This window comes from Papio anubis, chromosome 5 (genome assembly GCF_008728515.1).
Source record: "Papio anubis isolate 15944 chromosome 5, Panubis1.0, whole genome shotgun sequence".
NCBI lineage: Eukaryota > Metazoa > Chordata > Mammalia > Primates > Cercopithecidae > Papio > Papio anubis.
The window spans coordinates 32,866,115-32,883,168 of NC_044980.1; the positions used below are offsets into that span (position 1 = coordinate 32,866,115).

At 38.7% G+C, this 17,054-nt stretch overlaps 1 protein-coding gene across 1 annotated transcript in view; it reads right to left on the reverse strand.

Annotated features, from left to right (window-relative positions):
• ADAMTS12 (ADAM metallopeptidase with thrombospondin type 1 motif 12) overlaps positions 1-17,054 on the reverse strand; it is a 389,831-nt gene that overhangs the window by 114,546 nt on the left and 258,231 nt on the right. Inside the window, exons 8-12 of the mRNA XM_003899561.4 lie at positions 12,442-12,585; positions 11,717-11,861; positions 6,292-6,384; positions 4,726-4,871; positions 480-649 (exon numbers count right to left, since the gene is read on the reverse strand). Of these exons, the coding sequence (XP_003899610.4) occupies positions 480-649; positions 4,726-4,871; positions 6,292-6,384; positions 11,717-11,861; positions 12,442-12,585 (698 nt within the window). The remainder of the gene's footprint in view (positions 1-479; positions 650-4,725; positions 4,872-6,291; positions 6,385-11,716; positions 11,862-12,441; positions 12,586-17,054) is intronic.

Here is a 17,054-nt window from a genome sequence, read left to right on the forward strand (position 1 = left end):
TTCCCTTTTCTTTCTTCTGGTGGAAAGACTGCTCATGAAAGCATGAGTAGTCTTCAGAATCATCAGCTGCTTCAGTGGAAGCCTTTTTGTTGCAATTACTTCAAACCCATAATGACCTTCTCTTCTGAATTTCTCACAAAATCACAGTCAGTTCCTTGTGTCCATCAACAAGCAATTAGTTACTGAATTCCTACATGCCCTATTAATGGCTCACTTGCACCTCAGCTGTTTTGAAGTGAGTCACCATGTTTTATAAACTTATTTTATCTCCCACAAAGCTCAGACAGAGTTGAATGTATTCAGCCTTCAACATTTACTGATCAACTTAACCAGGTGTTTCCATCTTCTAAATTACAAAATTCCTGGGGTACAATTTTCTTTGTTAAACTTGGTATGGATCACAGAAACCTTGACTGACAGACAAATGCTTTGAGAATGGCTGTTCCCTAGATCTGAGATACACCATTACAGCTCCTTACCTGGGTTAAAAATGGGAAACCAGTGGTAGAGTTCATTCTTGTAGGGAACAGTGTCAAATTCACTGCACTGCATCTGCCGAAATGTTGGTGCCTCTGAGCGACAGGGGTGGACGTTGCACAAGCGATAGCGTTTTCTTTCTCCAGTGCAATATTTTCCTCCAAACTTCGGCCTACAAATGAAACAGACAAGCTATTCTTTTAGTTTGCTTAAATGCCAACATTTTCCTTTAAAATTCCTGTGGTATCTGGCCTTGACAAACGATGTCTCTCTATGCTCTCAAAACTTACCTTTTAAATAAATGCTTCAAATTTTACACATTTTTTCCTTGCCTGCCAACATTTCAGTCCTAATGTATAGTAGCTTATTTTGAAATAGTTTATATATTACTTCCACCTATATATCCTCCAGCTGAAATCTATGCCAAAAAGGATACATTTTCCTTCCAAGTATGCTCCTTCTCTGATTCATATTTGATGAATTAAAAGTGGTCAGATTTCAGAATCATCCATCTGTGCCTTCCTTGGATCCCACAGTCAATAAGTTGCCTGGTCATCAGCTGTCTACTTACATTTGTTTCATACAATTCAACTTTACAATAATCAAACCAGTCCAATTTTTATCTTCATTCCTATCTCTACTTTTAAAATTCTTATCTCCATTTCTATCTCTACTTTTAAAATTAAACCCACAGTACAAGCAATTATCAGGTTAAATTTTCAGATGACCTTAATTATTTTAGCTTCTGTTTTAAAATTTCTAATGGCATCTAATGGTCACATCAGCCTCCTGAGCTTGGCATTCAAAGCCCTCACAATCCTGCCTTAACTCACCTTAACAATCTACTTCCCCCACTCTGCTTCATGTTACACTGCTCCAGTGGTGCCACCTGCCTTATTTGCTATTTCTTTTCTGGGCCTTTGGATAGATTTTTTCCTCCCTTAAAGTCTCCACATATATACATACTGCTCATGCTTGAAGAACCAAATAAATGCTACCTCCCTCATGAATCCTTCCTGGATTTCCACCAGAAGTAATTTTTTTTCTCCTCTTCAGCGACACTGTGTGTGCCAGTTGCCTGCACGTCCTGAACCTATCATTCCCAAAGATAGTTCTTTGATGGCACAATCGAAGCTCTGTGTCCTCTGTGGTGCCTAATAGTACTTAGGGCGTAGAATGCTCTTAATAGATATTCAATGGGTGAATAAGTTAATCTTATTTTAGAAAAATCACTCTTTGATTTTTCTTTCCTTTGTGTTACACTTGAGGGCATAACAGCCTTACTGTCAGGATCAATGGATCACTCATAATGGGAGAGGGGTTTACAGCTCTCAGAGAGGTGAGGAAACTATCCTTTGAGAAGGTTCCCGGGCATGGCTTCTGGCCTCCATCTTGGGGCAGTATCTGAATCGGGGAGTGTGCCTCCTGTTGTAGGAGTGCTAATAGTCTGGAGTTTTAATTTGGCATTATCTTTTTGTTAGGTGGATCTGAACAAGTTACCTTATTTCTCTGAGCCTCAGTTTTTGTTTTTTTTTTCATTTGTAAAATGAGCATAATAGTTTTTATCTCACAAGTCGTGAGTACTGCATGAGACAATGCACACACAGATTCAGTAGAGTAGCTAACACAGAATGAGAGCTCAATAACTGATAGCACTTTTTTGGTTATTGTGAATAATAATCAATCAGTATTTATATACTACCACATGCTCAATACTGCGTTCAGGGAGAAGAGAGTGCAAACGAAGGTCAACCCATGTTCTATGCTTCCTAGAAGTTTACAATTTAGTTGAAGAGAAAAAAATAACCTATATAAGAAATGAGAGAAAATTTAAGACAGGAGTTATGTATCCCAGACTGAAAGTACAATGAAAGTTTTGCAAAGGGGGAAAGCCATGGAAATGAGGCTAGTTGGGAAGGATTTATGGAAGGGCTTGTCCTGGAGAATGGTCTTAAAGGATGGCTGGAAAGTGCTTCTCAGTGCAAAGGCAGAAGGCATGTCGAGTGAGCAGTCCAGATGAAATCATATCCCAGAGACACAGAAAGCCAGAACAACTCCATGAAGGATACAGGTGGTAGTGGCAGAGCCAAGATTTGAATCATCATCTTCCTTGATCCAAAGCCTGAGCTCTTATCCACTGTGTTACACTGCCTGACCACGAAATCCTGAGAGACAGAGAACTCAAATCCTGGCAGTCTAGTCAAGTACTGGTTGCAGCTGTAATTCTTGTTGGTTCTGTAGTACTTTGTTCTCCTTGAATGCCCATGAGATTTTCTATACCTCCCCTCCCTCAATGTGGCCTGAGTAAGCTTGTGTTCCTCACTCATGAAAGAGCTTTGACCAAGGCAGCTCACAGTAGGCTCCTCATTTGTTGACTCCCTGTAGGAGGTACCAAGAATTGTCCTTGCTATTTAAGGTTAGGCTGTTTGTGATGATGGAGTCACACTCTATGACCTGGTATCTCTCCAATTCATTTCCATCCAATCAATATCACTGACAGCCTCTTATGAGCCAAGCTCTGCTGGGTTCTCACTAGACAGTTGACCTACGGCAAAGATGCAGTCCCAAGATCAGCTGGCTCATGCAGTGGCCTGAATTTGTGACTTGAATCACAGACCCGAATCTATGATGTGGTGCCACTGGCAGTGTTAGCAATGAATTTAAGCAAACCGGCAATGAAGAACAGGCATGTCCACTCACCCAAAGAGACTCTATGACAAACTGTGGCCTTGGAGGTGAGAATTAGAACTACTTTCTCCTGAAGCCAGGTTAGAGATTCATCCTTCACTTCCTCAACTAGGAGTTCCCTTCTCTGGTAGCCACAGGTCACTGACCAGCCTCCCAAGAAGGTTAAACACTGGTGGTGTCTGAATATACAGCATTGACAATAAGTCTCAGAGCAAATTGCCTTTCTTTTCTGATCTCTCAAATGAAAATGGAAATCACATTTCTGGATCACATGGAAACAAACTGTTAAATGACAATTTTCTCTAAAAATAAAGTACTCTGTGAGAAACTCTTGGTTTTAAATTTTGGAAGTCACAGAAATCCGATATTTAAATGAAAACAACTTTCATCAAAGGGTGAAATTTTGAAATAATTTTGTGAAGAATTTCCAAATGCATGTTTATAAATGTGGTAAATGATAAAGATATCATAATAACTGTTTATTGACACCTTATTTTGTAGTAGATACTGTGTTAAATTCCTTACACATACTAACTTATTAACCCTTAGAAAAAATATATAACATATATAGTGTATATATGTATATATGTAATGTATACATGCATATATATACATATATACATGTACTTATATATAAATACCATACATCTAGGTAATACAGTTATTAACGAAAAGGATAAATAATCTTTGGAACTGAGATACTGAGGGATAAAATCACTTTTATTGCTTGCCTTTTAAAAAATGTGACTCCTACTCTTCAAAGTAGATAAATGTAAATCTAGGTAAAAGAAACAATGTAATTTCCACTTAAAGGAGGTATCACATATACACTTTCAAGAAATTACTTGGGAGACAGTATATCAGAAAATAATGACATTAAGAATGTAATGTGTATTTGGAAAACAAGGAAGTTTAAATTTACCTCATATATAATATTATGATACAAATAGAATATATGAAAAATTAAGCAATTTGCTTAAACAATTGAAAGTCACTTGTAAAATGACATTTACAGAATCCTTAACAGGCTACTATGGAACTTTAGGGCTTATAAAAAATCCTTATCTAAAAATATTAAAAATAATTGTCCTCAAAAATGTATCTATTTTACTAGTTGCTTAAGGAAATAAATATTCTCATAACATTGTATATTCATTATCATTGAAAACAAGCTATAATCTTATCAGCAAAATTGGGTTTCACTAATCTCTACTGATAAAATGGAGTTATTTCAAAAGATTTAATTGCATAATCTCCTAGAGGCTTTCACATCGATTGCACATTTAAAATAAATTTGCTTTATTTCCCCAAATGATAAAATCAGCTTACTTATCCAAGTTTTTATAAGAATCCAGTGCCAAGCCAAAATGAAACAACACAAAACAGAACCACTTATTTTCCCACTCTCTGTGGATCTTCTTGTTCCTTTTTGTCCTGGGGAACCCATTTAATTTCCCCGGAGGAGGCTTGGGGTCACTGAGGTCATGCCATTCAAGACTGCCCCCACCCCCAATCCCCAGCACATGTGGAGGGAAGGGGAATATATTTATCTGAACTCACTCAGGGTTGTTGCAGAGCCTCTCTGCACTCTGGACTCCAGCCCCACAGGTCCTGGAACAGTGGGACCAGGGTGACCAGCGGCCCCAGCCTCCAGGGATGCTCTCTGGTTTCTTCCCCACGGTGATGCACTTGCCTGCCATACACCACTGAAAAGGGAAGAGACAGAAGATGGCCGTGTCAGCAAGGTTACCATAGCAAGTTGAGCCAAGAGCCCTAGAAGTCTAAACCCAATTCCTGCAAGCAAGCCAGCTTTCTACAGTCACACATCAGATGTCAAACAAGGAGGGACCCATACAAGTTTCTGCCAAGAGTCTTGGGTTTTAGAATCAGAGTTTCAGGAATGGAAAGGAAACTTTACATTGCCTAATCACAGAGGTGCCACACAGTGTGGATGGCAGATTGCACCGGAGATTGTAAATCAACATACTACTTCTTTCATTGAGAAAGTCTTGTTATGAAAAGCATGTCAGCTTAATATGCTTAGTAACATAGTTGCTTAGTAACATAGTTGATTTACTTTCTGGTGCATGATCCTTATCTTGTTGCAAACTACAATAGTTCACAGACTGGCAAAGTGAATAGCATTTCTTTATAGCTCTCTGGGTACTTAATGACTGCAACAGAGAACTCATCCTCTGCAAAAAGTCAATTTCACTGCCAAAACACACTAGTTGTTAGGAAGCTCTTCATCATATCAAGAAAAAAATTCTGCTTTCCTTTAACTCTACTCATTGTTTGCAGCTTTCCCCTTCCAAGCAACTAAGAAAACATCCACTCTCTTCCCTCTTCAAGGCAATCCTTCCACAACTATCGGTTTAGGAGAGTGAATATATAAAAATGAAAACAAAGAGAAATGCTATGTGGTTGTCATGAATAACCACATTTCCTGGAGGATTTGGACGTGTTTTATGGCCTGATATCCTTTTTGTCCCCTTGTTTATTTTGGCCACTGTGCATTTTATCCGGGTTCAATAATCTCAGTGAGGGGTCCTGCCACACTCAACTTGCATAAAGATGCCCACTAAACACATAAGCTCTAGGTCCACAAGAAACCCAGTTGAGAGGATATCAAACCTCTCTGAGTTCTGTGGTGTCTGACTTGCCTGCTTAGTAAAGCAGCAGAACTTCAAGAAATGCAGTCATGTCAGATGATGAGAAAGAAGATGATAAGTGGCCTAAATCCTGCATTTTTGGGAAGAAGAAGCTGCTGGCTTATCCTTTTCAATCTTCAATATGTGAGAAAAAAAGTCAAAAGGAAGGCTGATAATAAGCTTAGGAAATGTTGACTATAAACTCCATAGAAGTTCATCAGGGAAAGATGAAACAGATGTTTTGCAAGTGAAGCATGAAACTGAACCTCAGCCCTCCCTCCTTAACTACCTGCTCCCAATGCAGGTTCACCAGGAGTGGTGGATGTAGGGTGCTCTCCCCTGGCTGGTCTGACTGTATGACCTCCATCTACTGCTCTTCCTTCAGAGAGAGCTGCCCTCTAGGGCCTTCTCCTCAGCTCCTCCCAAGAACTCTGCCCACCGCCCTCCCACCTCATTCCATGGCCTGACACATCACCTTCTTCTCACCACATTGAGTTCCATCTGCAGCAGCATCCAGCTTAGAACGACAAAAGCCTTTCACGGAGCACCACAGTGTCTGGCAGACGTTCTAGAAAACAAATTGCACTTTTTTTTGTATTTTCAAAACTTGCCCCAAAGCATTTCTATCGCTATGGTAAAATATGCACACTCATCCACACACTCATAATAAATGCCACTGTTGCTAGTGACTAAGAGTGACAGAAAGTAATCATTAGAGTTTGCAGTTCAAGCTTAACTTGGACTTTGTCATCATTCATAAACAATGGTCTATAGATCATACTAGGTAATATGGAAATGAGGGATAAAACCTATTTTCTAAGGGTTGAGAGGGTCATTTCTATGTTTGGCACAATATCTAGCACTCATTGCCCTTGGGAAGGGTAACTGGTGATCGTCTATGAAAGGTAAATCTAAACCGTGACTGGAAGGCAACCTGATTACTAACAGTTGGGGGTTATAACTTGAGCCTGCTCAGTGAAGAAAAAGGAAACTCTTCCATCTAGAAAGCCTCAGCTTGTTCACTTATTACCTAAAGTAGTCAGCTGGTTTCAGTTTCCAGGAAGACAGCTGCATATTCCTTCTTATTTCTGGACAAAAGAAGGTTGGCAGGATTCTCAGATGCCATCTGAAATGGCTTAGCTGCTTCCATCTATCTATTAGTATTTTTTTCTGTCTATTCATCTTCCATAGTTCTATCCACTTATTGTGTTCTACACTGCATGTGTTTTTTCATTATATGACTTCATATTTTAAGCCATTTTAGAAAATTATCAATCTTTCTCTCTCTAAACTTTGCCTCTCCTTTCTCTCCTTTTGGAACCCATAATTGTTGTTGATGGACCTTCTTATTCTGTGCTTTGTGTTTCAACCTCACTTTCATATTCCTCAGCTCTCAATCTTCTTGTATATGAAAACTGAACAAGCTTTCTCCTCCATCACACACCCCTAAGAAGCACCCAAATGGGATGGGAAGTAATTTTCTCAGTTCTAAATTCCAGTTGATTGATTTTCTTTTCAACTGTGTCAAGTCTGCTCTTTAATCCATCCTCTGAATTTTTAAGTCAATAACCACACTTTCCACTTCCAGAAGTTTTATTTATTCCTCATCATATCTGCCTTACATATATCTTATGGTATTTTTTTCTCATATACAATTCGTTCCTATATATTTATTTTATTATCCCTATATAAAAATTCAAATTTTGAAAGTTCTTAAGGGCTTATTGTCTCTTCTCACTTAGCTGAAGATAGACTACAGTAGATTTTGAATTAGAGGCTGAATTATGAACTCATCTGAAGGGTGGCTTTTTTTTTTTTTTTTTTTTTTTTAGATGGAGTCTCACTCTGTTGTCCAGGCTGGAGTGCAGTGGGGCGATCTCGGCTCACTGCAAGGCCCGCCTCCTAGGTTCACACCATTCTCCTGCCTCAGCCTCTTGAGTAGCTGGGACTACAGATGCCCGCCACCATGCCTGGCTAATTTTTTGTATTTGTAGTAGAGATGGGGTTTCACGGTGTTAGCCAGGATGCTCTTGATCTCCTGACCTCATGATCCGCCCACCTCGGCCTCCCAAAGTGCTGAGATTACAGGCATGAGCCACTGCACCCAGCCTAGGATGGCTTCATCTATTGGAGTTTCGTGCCACCTTGGTTGAGTGTTGGTTCCTCTGGGCCAGTTTCACCTTCATTTCCAGGCATCCATGGTATCTCCAGGCCAAATGTTTTATTTATTATTATTATGATTATTATTGCAGTGAAGGTACTCAAGCTATACAGCATACAAATTTAAACTCTAGATTAGCATTAGCATGGCCTGTAGTAAAGAATTTCCAAGTGAGAAAGTTATTCACCAATATTTCCACACCCCCCCCCCCCCCACTTCCCCATTAGAAACCAGGCCGAGATGAAAGATGCTTCTCTCTCATCTCTCTTTCCTTTTGGTTGATTTCTTCTAGTTCATCCTTTCAGTGAAGCATAACTCTATGAGAATAGCAGTTCATGCAAAGGTCTCGGTTCTAATTCCTAGCCCTGTTCAAGGAGAATACGTCATTGTCTCTTCCAACGTGGATGTGAAAACCCACATAACCCTTTTGTTATCTCCACTTCAGCCTCAATATCTATTCATGCTTATCACTCCCCCTTTTATTTTTTTTCCTACTTTCTGTGGATTTCTTTTACTTTAAGTTCACTGAGCATTTAGAAAGGATGATGTGCTAGGTGAATGGTACACAGAAACTTTGTACTATTTTTTTTCAATTTATTTGGAGTTTAAATTATTTCAAAATAAAAAGTTATAACATGGATGATGCTACATTTTCTGGTATTTTAGGGTGTTGTTAATATGGAAAATGATGAGGTTATCTTGGCTGCCATATAAAGGGATTTGAAGTCTTCATTCACTTATCTATTGAGTGCCTACTATGTGCTAGGCATTGCTGAGTGTCAAGGATAAAAATTTCCTCAGAGAGCTGACATGGTAGGAAAGGAGACAGTCCAGTAAACAAGAACCTAAAATATAGTCTAATAAAGCTTTGACATAGGAAATTCAGGATAGGATATAAAAGAATATTTAAGCTGAGACTCAAATGATGAGCAGAAGGGATGATTCCGAGGAATCAGAATGTGCAGGGTTCTAGAGGTTGTGGAGAACCCAGCACTTTCAGAGAATGGAGGCTGTTCACGACAGATAAACACGGAGTGCAAAAGAGGAGCTGACCAGAGATAAGTAGGGTGTCCCGTTTCTAGTAAACAACAGGATACCCTGGAAAACCCTTACTTCTATAAATCTTCTAAAATTGTGCATAATATATTTTAAATGTTTTTTTAAGTGCATCCTTGAGTCACCAAGAAAGTAAGGAAACTCCCCAAAGGCTAAAAATGTAGCAGAAATGTTAATCTGGAGATGCAAACCTAATTACTTAGATCTTCGATTTGTTAGTCACTTAGATACTGGGGACAATGCCTAGGGCCTATGTAAGGTAGGAAGTTGCAGACCTTCATATAAGACTTTGAATAAAAGGGTGACCTGAAATCTAGGTACACAGAAAACTTATCTCTTTCGACTTTAACTCTGGAAGGAGTGGCCAGATATTAGCCCTGAGAGTCGGTATCCACACTCGCCACCACGCTGCTCACGAAGTCAACACAACATCAAATCAATAACCTTTTAAACTGACCCAGAGATAGAACTGAAAATTTTCTCTGAAAGAATGTGCTAGCCATCTGAGCCCTAAGGGAAAACCTGACATAAAGTTTTATAACTAAAAGCTCACAATAAAAGCAAAAAATCACAAAAGGAAATAACACATAATATGTGAAGAAACCCCAAATAGGAGAAACAGATGCACATAGACTCTGAACACTGAAATTACTCAGTATAAATTGCAAAATAAATATGTCACATATTATTAAAGAAATAAAAGATTACATCGAAAGTTTAAAATTAGGAACAAAATACCATGAAAGTGAGAGAAAATTCAGAAAAATAATCAAATAGACTTTTATAAATAAAAATATGATAAATGAGATTAAAAAGTCAATAGGTTAAATATAATGTATAATTGGACAAATCTGAAGAGAGAACTAGTGAACTAGAGGATAAAGATAAATTATATAAAATTACAGAGATACAAAGAGATGAAAATATGAAGGAGAGGCTTCCCGGATAGGGAAGATTAGTGATAAAATTCAGTATACATATAATCAGTAGCAGATTAGAGAGTGAAGGGCTAAAACAACATTTTAAAACATAAGGCCAGAGAGCAAGAGGAGAGCAAATTCTGAAGCCTCTTCTTAAGCCATTTTAGGAAATTTGTACTTTATTGCAAGAAAATAGGAAGGCCATGAGATATTCTACTCACAGGGGAGTATTTATAAATCCATTTATAAATGGATTTCCACTTAGAAAGGTTACTTAGGCTGCATTTTGGAAAATGAATCAGAGTTAAGGGGAAGTGTTCAGACTCTACCAATCAGGAAACTGCTATAGTCATCTAGGAACAGGTGGATTTTAGAAATATTTAGGCTGGGCACAGTGGTTCATTCCTGTAATCCCAGCACTTTGGGAGTCCACAGCGGATGGATCACCTGAGGTCAGGAGTTTGAGACCAGCCTGACCAACATGGAGAAACCCCGTCTCTACTGAAAATACAAAAATTAGCCGGGCCTGTTGGCGCGTCCCTGTAATCCCAGCTATTTGGGAGGCTGAGGCATGAGAATTGCTTGAACTGGGCAGGCGGAGGTTGCAGTGAACGAAGATCATGCCAGTGCACTCCAGCCTGGGCAACAGAGAAAGAGTCTGTCTCAAAAAAAAAAAAAAAAAAAAAAAAAGATTAGGAGGCAGAATTGGCATAACTTGGTAGCCAGTTAGAAGTGAGGGGTGAGGATTTTTGTATCAACTTTACCTTCTCTGTTAACTTTGCTTGTTCTGTCTAAGCACAGTTATTTACTTTCCCCTTTAAGTTTTTTCTGTGTTTTGGTTTGAATTTATCTCACTGTAGTAAAGTTTTTATGCCTGCCTCCTCCACCATGAGCTCCTTGAGGACAGAGACTTTGTCTTATTAATTTTTGAGTGCTTATATTTTCTTCTTATTCAGTACATAACATAGAATCTGGCAGGGATTCAGCGAGACTTGCCTTGTCAATATGTATGTGTTAACACAGATACTTTTGCATTATAAGGGATGAGTTCAGAGAACAGACAGTTTCCAAATCACAAAGGACTGCCTCAAAAGGAGCTGGGACTTTATCCTGTGGTCAGCGGGGACCCTAACAGCAGAGTAGACCATGGTTAGATTGTGTTTTTAAAAAATAACTTGAGCAACAATTTGAATAGGAGGGAGACTAGGTAGGAGATAATTACGATAGCAAGGAAAGATGATGGGAGACTGAACTGAGGCAGTGACAGTGGTAGTGAAGAAGACAGAACAGAGCTATAGATTCTTCGAGGGTATGGTGTCAAATCCTGATTATTATTTGGACATTGAAAATAAATGAGAACAATGAATTGGTGAATAAATCCTATTTCTACCTTGGGAGCTGCTGGTACACTTTAACCAGATGTGAAATTCAAGAAAGGGAGCAATTTTAGGGATTAAGTTAGTTGCTATGGAGTCTGCAGGTGTGAATCACTGTGAATCCTGAAAATCACTGTGGAACAGCCTCAACCACCACCCATTTGCAACGGAATGTAGGCTTTGTAGAATACCAAGGCGGCAATGTCAAGGAATATGACTCCAGCTTAATTGTTTTGCCTTAAAGACACACCTTGACTTAAATATAAAGCTTCTATTTCTGTATCTGGATGCTCAAATTTCCAAATATTGCCCTGGCCCCTCCTTCAGCATGCTGGAGATCTGAAGCCCTGCATATACCCAAGAGGCACTAAGATAGCCAACACTTACTTCTACTTCCTGACAGAAGGTAGCATTGGGTCCATACTGTAGCTGGCACTGGTGGTGAACATCATAGATCACTCCGGGGGCAATGACCTTGGACTTCAAGCCCTTCTTTTTAGGTATGTCATCAAGACAGAACCCCCAGCCTCGGCTGAAAACAAGTTGACAGAAATGAGAGGAGTTGTTAGGATTCCCTTCACTTTCAGCCTTTTATTCAACCAGAAACTTCCCTCTGGTTTACTCTTTGTCTTAACTTTATTTTTTACAAGGCAGAGAACCCTCTAGGCCCAAGGAGGGAGTTACTAAAGAAAATGCAAATCATATCCCACAACATAAGCTTAGTTTATCTAGAAAATACAAGCCATGGTAAAATTAGAAAATCATTATCCTACTCTCAATGAGGTTTGAGTGACCACTCTGATCTCTGTTGGGTGTTCCTGTCAGTTCCCAAGGACTTAATTCATAATTGGCTCATAAAAAGTTATTCTGGGGCAACAGCAATCTGGGATGGGAAAGGATGCTCACCTGCCTGTGGCCAGAGGGCAGAGCCCATCTAGACCTCAGGATCAGAATGCGGAAGTGAAATTCGCCCCTTCTGATGCTACCCTGACACGGTGGCCTGTGGAATGGAACCCAGCCTTTTCCAGGCGTCAGCTTCTCTGTGTAAAACTCAACACAGCTTCTGATTTAAAGAGACCCAGGTGAGGGCATCACAAGACACTGTCACTTACTCCAAGAAGCGGGTGATGTACTCCTCGCTGCACTTGGACCATGTCAGTGGGGTGGGATCGTACTGGAGCTGGCGGGACATGATGTACGGGTGTCTGCCCACGGGTTCACAGTCATTTTCTTTCCCATCATGCTGGATGCCAAAGCTGGCAGGGAGGAACCAAGCACAAGAAGAGCCAGCAGGCAGGCATTAGACAGGAAGAAAAACCATAGTTTCCCTAAGAGCATAATAACCCACAGAGAGCCACATTTGTACAGGAGGCAACTGTTTCCAAAGTGAGGCTTTGAAGTTGGAGGGGCATAGCTAATTTTCAAATGAAAAGTACAGGGAACATTGTAGGCATTCTTTACCTCAGATATGCATCCATGGGAGCCATGCAGCTAATTCAGAAACTTCGTCTTGGCAGATGGCTAAGAGCTCTGTCTGGCTTTCTTTTTATGAATCAGGAGTCAAGAAGGCAAATCCTGCCCCCAGCTATTTGCTTTCTCCTGCTGCAGTAACCACAGCGCATAGCACAAAAAAGCAAAACCTTCCTTCTCCCTTTTTGTCATAATTTAAGAGAGCATGAAAGGAGAAGCCTCTGGGAGACTTTGTCAAAGCCTACAAGCTTTGAGGGATCGATGTCTTTCTACTATTGCTACAGGAGTCCTCCAAAAGGGGACACGTTAGGGAGACCTCCTAATTCAGTGGTTAAGAGCAGCACTTTTAAGACAGATGATCTGTATTTAAACTCTAGCATTGCCACTTAAATGACCTGTAAATTATTAAAACTTGCCTCATTTTTCCTCTCCTAGAAGATGGGGTAGTCACCCTAGTGCTACAATGAGATCGGAATAGAATAGTTTGAAAACCACTTAACAGGGTACCTGGCAGATAATAAGGGCTTCATAAATGATAGAATTTAAAAAAAAATTCTTGTTTTCTTTTTATCATGATCTAGCTTATTTTCCTTTTCCATATGAAAAAGTTTAGACTTTGAGATTTGTCAACAGTCATATAGCTTGTTAGTGGTAAAACTAGGTTTCAGACACAGATCTTTGTGCTCCTAACACAGTGCTGTTGTCCATGTGTCACTTGGTCTGTTCCCTGATGTTCCACTGCCAGGGCTGACCCAGTGAAGCAGCTTTTAAGGGCCTTGAAGAGCATAACCATTCATCATGGCACAAGGGTGCCTAGGGAAGACAATTCAGAAGCCTTTGTTTATAAGCCATGTTCTCAAGATCACCCAAAGACACTTTCTGAGATTCCCAGAACTCTCTCCACTGGGGTGGACTTTGAGACATTAGACATTTAAACCTGGAGACATGGCTCAAATTTCTAAATCTGTATGACTTTTTACTCTTTGTAGTGAAATTCAACTCCTCTGACTGGGAAGCCCATATCCAACTTTAATGAAACCTTCTGATCAGTATTAGAAACTCTTGCTGAGAAGAGTCTTTGGGGGATTTGGAGATTTTCTTGTATTTTCATGCATTACAGTATTATCAATGTACTTAACAAACTCTAATCACATGAATATAAAACTCACAAAGGAGTCAGGGCATTAATGTACAAAGCTCTTACCACTCACCCACAAAGAATGTGATTCGATGAAAGCTTCCTTCTGAGTAGGCTTTCCCTAGCCTGTTACAAACCCAGTCCCACCCAGATCATGAAGTACTCTACAAGTTTGACTGTTCAGTAGTTAAAATCCTAAACTGCAAGCAAGGTTCCAAAGACCTACATGAATAATGATCTTCTTAACTGAGGATATGTCAACACACCAAGTCATATAATCTAGGGCCCTCACAAATGGATTTTTAAGTTTTCTCTCAAAATAAAAGTAAAATTATTCACTTGGGTGATAGCACAAGTTACTCTCTCTTTTGCATTATACACAATCAGTGATGAAACAAACAAGTGTGCAAAAAACAAAGGGATATCTTTGTTATTAAACTATGATGGGTGTCTTCTTGGGATATTGATTTATTATATTTTTCTCCTTATGGTCTATCTCAGGCCATTTCATTGATCTCTCCAATGTTTCTCAGTTTGATCCACAGCTAATTAAAATTATACAACTAAAGAAAGAAATACCTGAGAGGCACCTTAACATTTTTTTTCTATTATTTTTATAGATTCAGGGGGTACATGTGCAAGTTTTTTACATAGACATATTGCATAATACTGAGGTTTGGGCTTCTAGTGTACCTATCATCCAAATGGTGAACGTTGTACCCAATAGGTTTTCAACTCATTCTCCTCCCACTCTCCCCAGCTTTTGGAGTCCCCAACATACTCATTGTTTAGCTCGCACTTGTAAGTGAGAATATGAAGTGTTTGATTTTCTAAGTTATTTTGCTTAGGATAATGGTCTCCAACTCCATTTATGTTGCTGTACAAGAAATGATTTCATTCTTTTTTACGGCTGTATAGTATTCCATGGTGTAAACATACCACATTTTCATTATCCAGTCATCTGTTGGTTGATTCCTTGACTTTGCTATTGTGAATGGTGCTGCAATAAACATATGAATGCAGGTATCTTTTTTAAACAATAATTTCTCTTCCTTTGGGTACATAACCAGTAGAGGGATTGCTGGGTCGAATGATAGCTCTAGTTTTAGCTCTTGAGAAACCTCCATACTGTTTCCCATAGAGTTTGTGCTAATTTATATTTCCAACCACAATGGTGTATAAGCATTCTCTTTTCTCCACATCCTCGCTGATAGCTGTCATTTTCTGATTTCTTAATAATACTCATTCTGATTGGTGTGAGATAGTACCTCACTGTGATTTTAATTTGCATTTCTCTGATAATTAGTGATGCTGAGGATTTTTTATATGTTTATTGGCCACTTTTGTGTCTTCTTTTGAAAAATGTCTGTTCTTATCCTACTCCTACTTTTTAATGGTTTTTTTTTTTCTTGTTCAGTTGTTTGAATTCCCAATAGATTCTGGATATTAGTCCTTTGTCAGATGTATAGTTTACATCTATTTTCTCCACTCTGTAGGTTGTCTGTTTACTCCATTGATTATTTCTTTTGATGTGCAGAAGCTTTTTTGTTTAATTAAGTCCCATTTGGCTATTTTTTGTTTTGTTGCATTTGCTTTTGAGGTCTTAGTCACAAATTCTTTGCCTGGACCAAAACTCCAAAAGAGTTTCTCCTAGGTTTTCTTCTAGGATTTTTGTAGTTTCAGGACTTACATTTAAGTCTTCGATCAATCTTGAGTTAGTTTTTTATGTGGTGAGAGATAGGGGTCCAGTTTCGTTCTTCTGTGTGTGGCTATCCAATTTTGCCAGCACCATTTATTAAATATGGTGTCATTTCCCCATTGTATGTTTCTGTCGACTTTGTCAAAGATCAGTTCTCTCATTGTATATGGGGTCCCCCACATATACAATGATGTTAGGGATAGTTTTGTTTCTTCCTTTCCCATATGTATGCTTTTTATTTCCTTTCCTTGTCTTATTGCACTGGCTGAAACTGTTAGTACTATGTTGAACAAGAATTCGTGTGAATGGACATCCTTGTCTTGTTTTTGATCTTAGGGGAAACATATTCAGTGTTTCAGCATTAAGTATAATATTAGGTTTAATTTTTTTGTAGATGTTCTTTATCAAGTTGATGAAATTTCAATTTCTGAGTGTTTTTATGATGAATGGATATCAAATTTTGTCAAATGTCTTATCTATTAATATTAATATAATCATGTGGTTTCTCTTGCTTAGCCTGTTACAGTGGTAGATTATGCTGATTTTCAAATATTGAGCCAGTCTTGCATCCCTGAAATAAATCCCAGTCGGTGATTGTGTCTAATTCTTTTTTTCTTATATTGCTGAATTCTACTTGCTAACATTTTGTTAACTTTTTTACATCTATATTCATGAAGGACATTGTTCTTTAGTTTTCTCTTTTGCATTGTCTTTGTCTGAAATTAGTGCAAGGGTAATACTAGCTTCATAAAATGAATTAGAAAGTGTTCCCTTCTCAACCACTTTATTTGGTTTATGATTCTGGGTTGTTGACAGGTCTTTTCTTTTAGCATTGAAAAATATTGCACCACTTCTTTGGGTCGCCATTGTTTCTGATGAGAAATCCACTGTCACTCCAATAGTTTGCCTCCTATAGATGAGGTATCATTTCTCTCTTGCTGCTTTCAAGATTTTCCTTTCTCTTTAGATTTTAGAAGTTTAATTATGATAGGCCTGGGCATGGATTTTATTTAGGTTTAACCTTGTTGAGTTTCAGCTTCTTAAATATGTAGGTGTATGTCTCATCCAATGTGCAGAATTTTCAGCCATTTGTTCTTTGAGCACTTTTTCAATGCCATTGTCTTTTTCCTGTCTTTCTGAGGCTCCAATGACATGAACATAAGATCTTTTGTTATATTCTTATGGGTCTCTGAAGCTGTGTTCAATTTCTTTTAGTCTCCTTCTCTTTGTTTATGCGGATTACATAATTTCTACTGTTCTCTTTTCTAGGTCATTAATTCTTTCCTCTGTCTCATCCATTCTACTGTTGAGCCCTAGTGTTCACTGAGCTTTTTATTTAAATTATTGCATTTTTCAGTTCTACATGTTTGACTTTTCTTTATGTCTTTTATTTCTTAGCTGACACATTATTTTTTTCA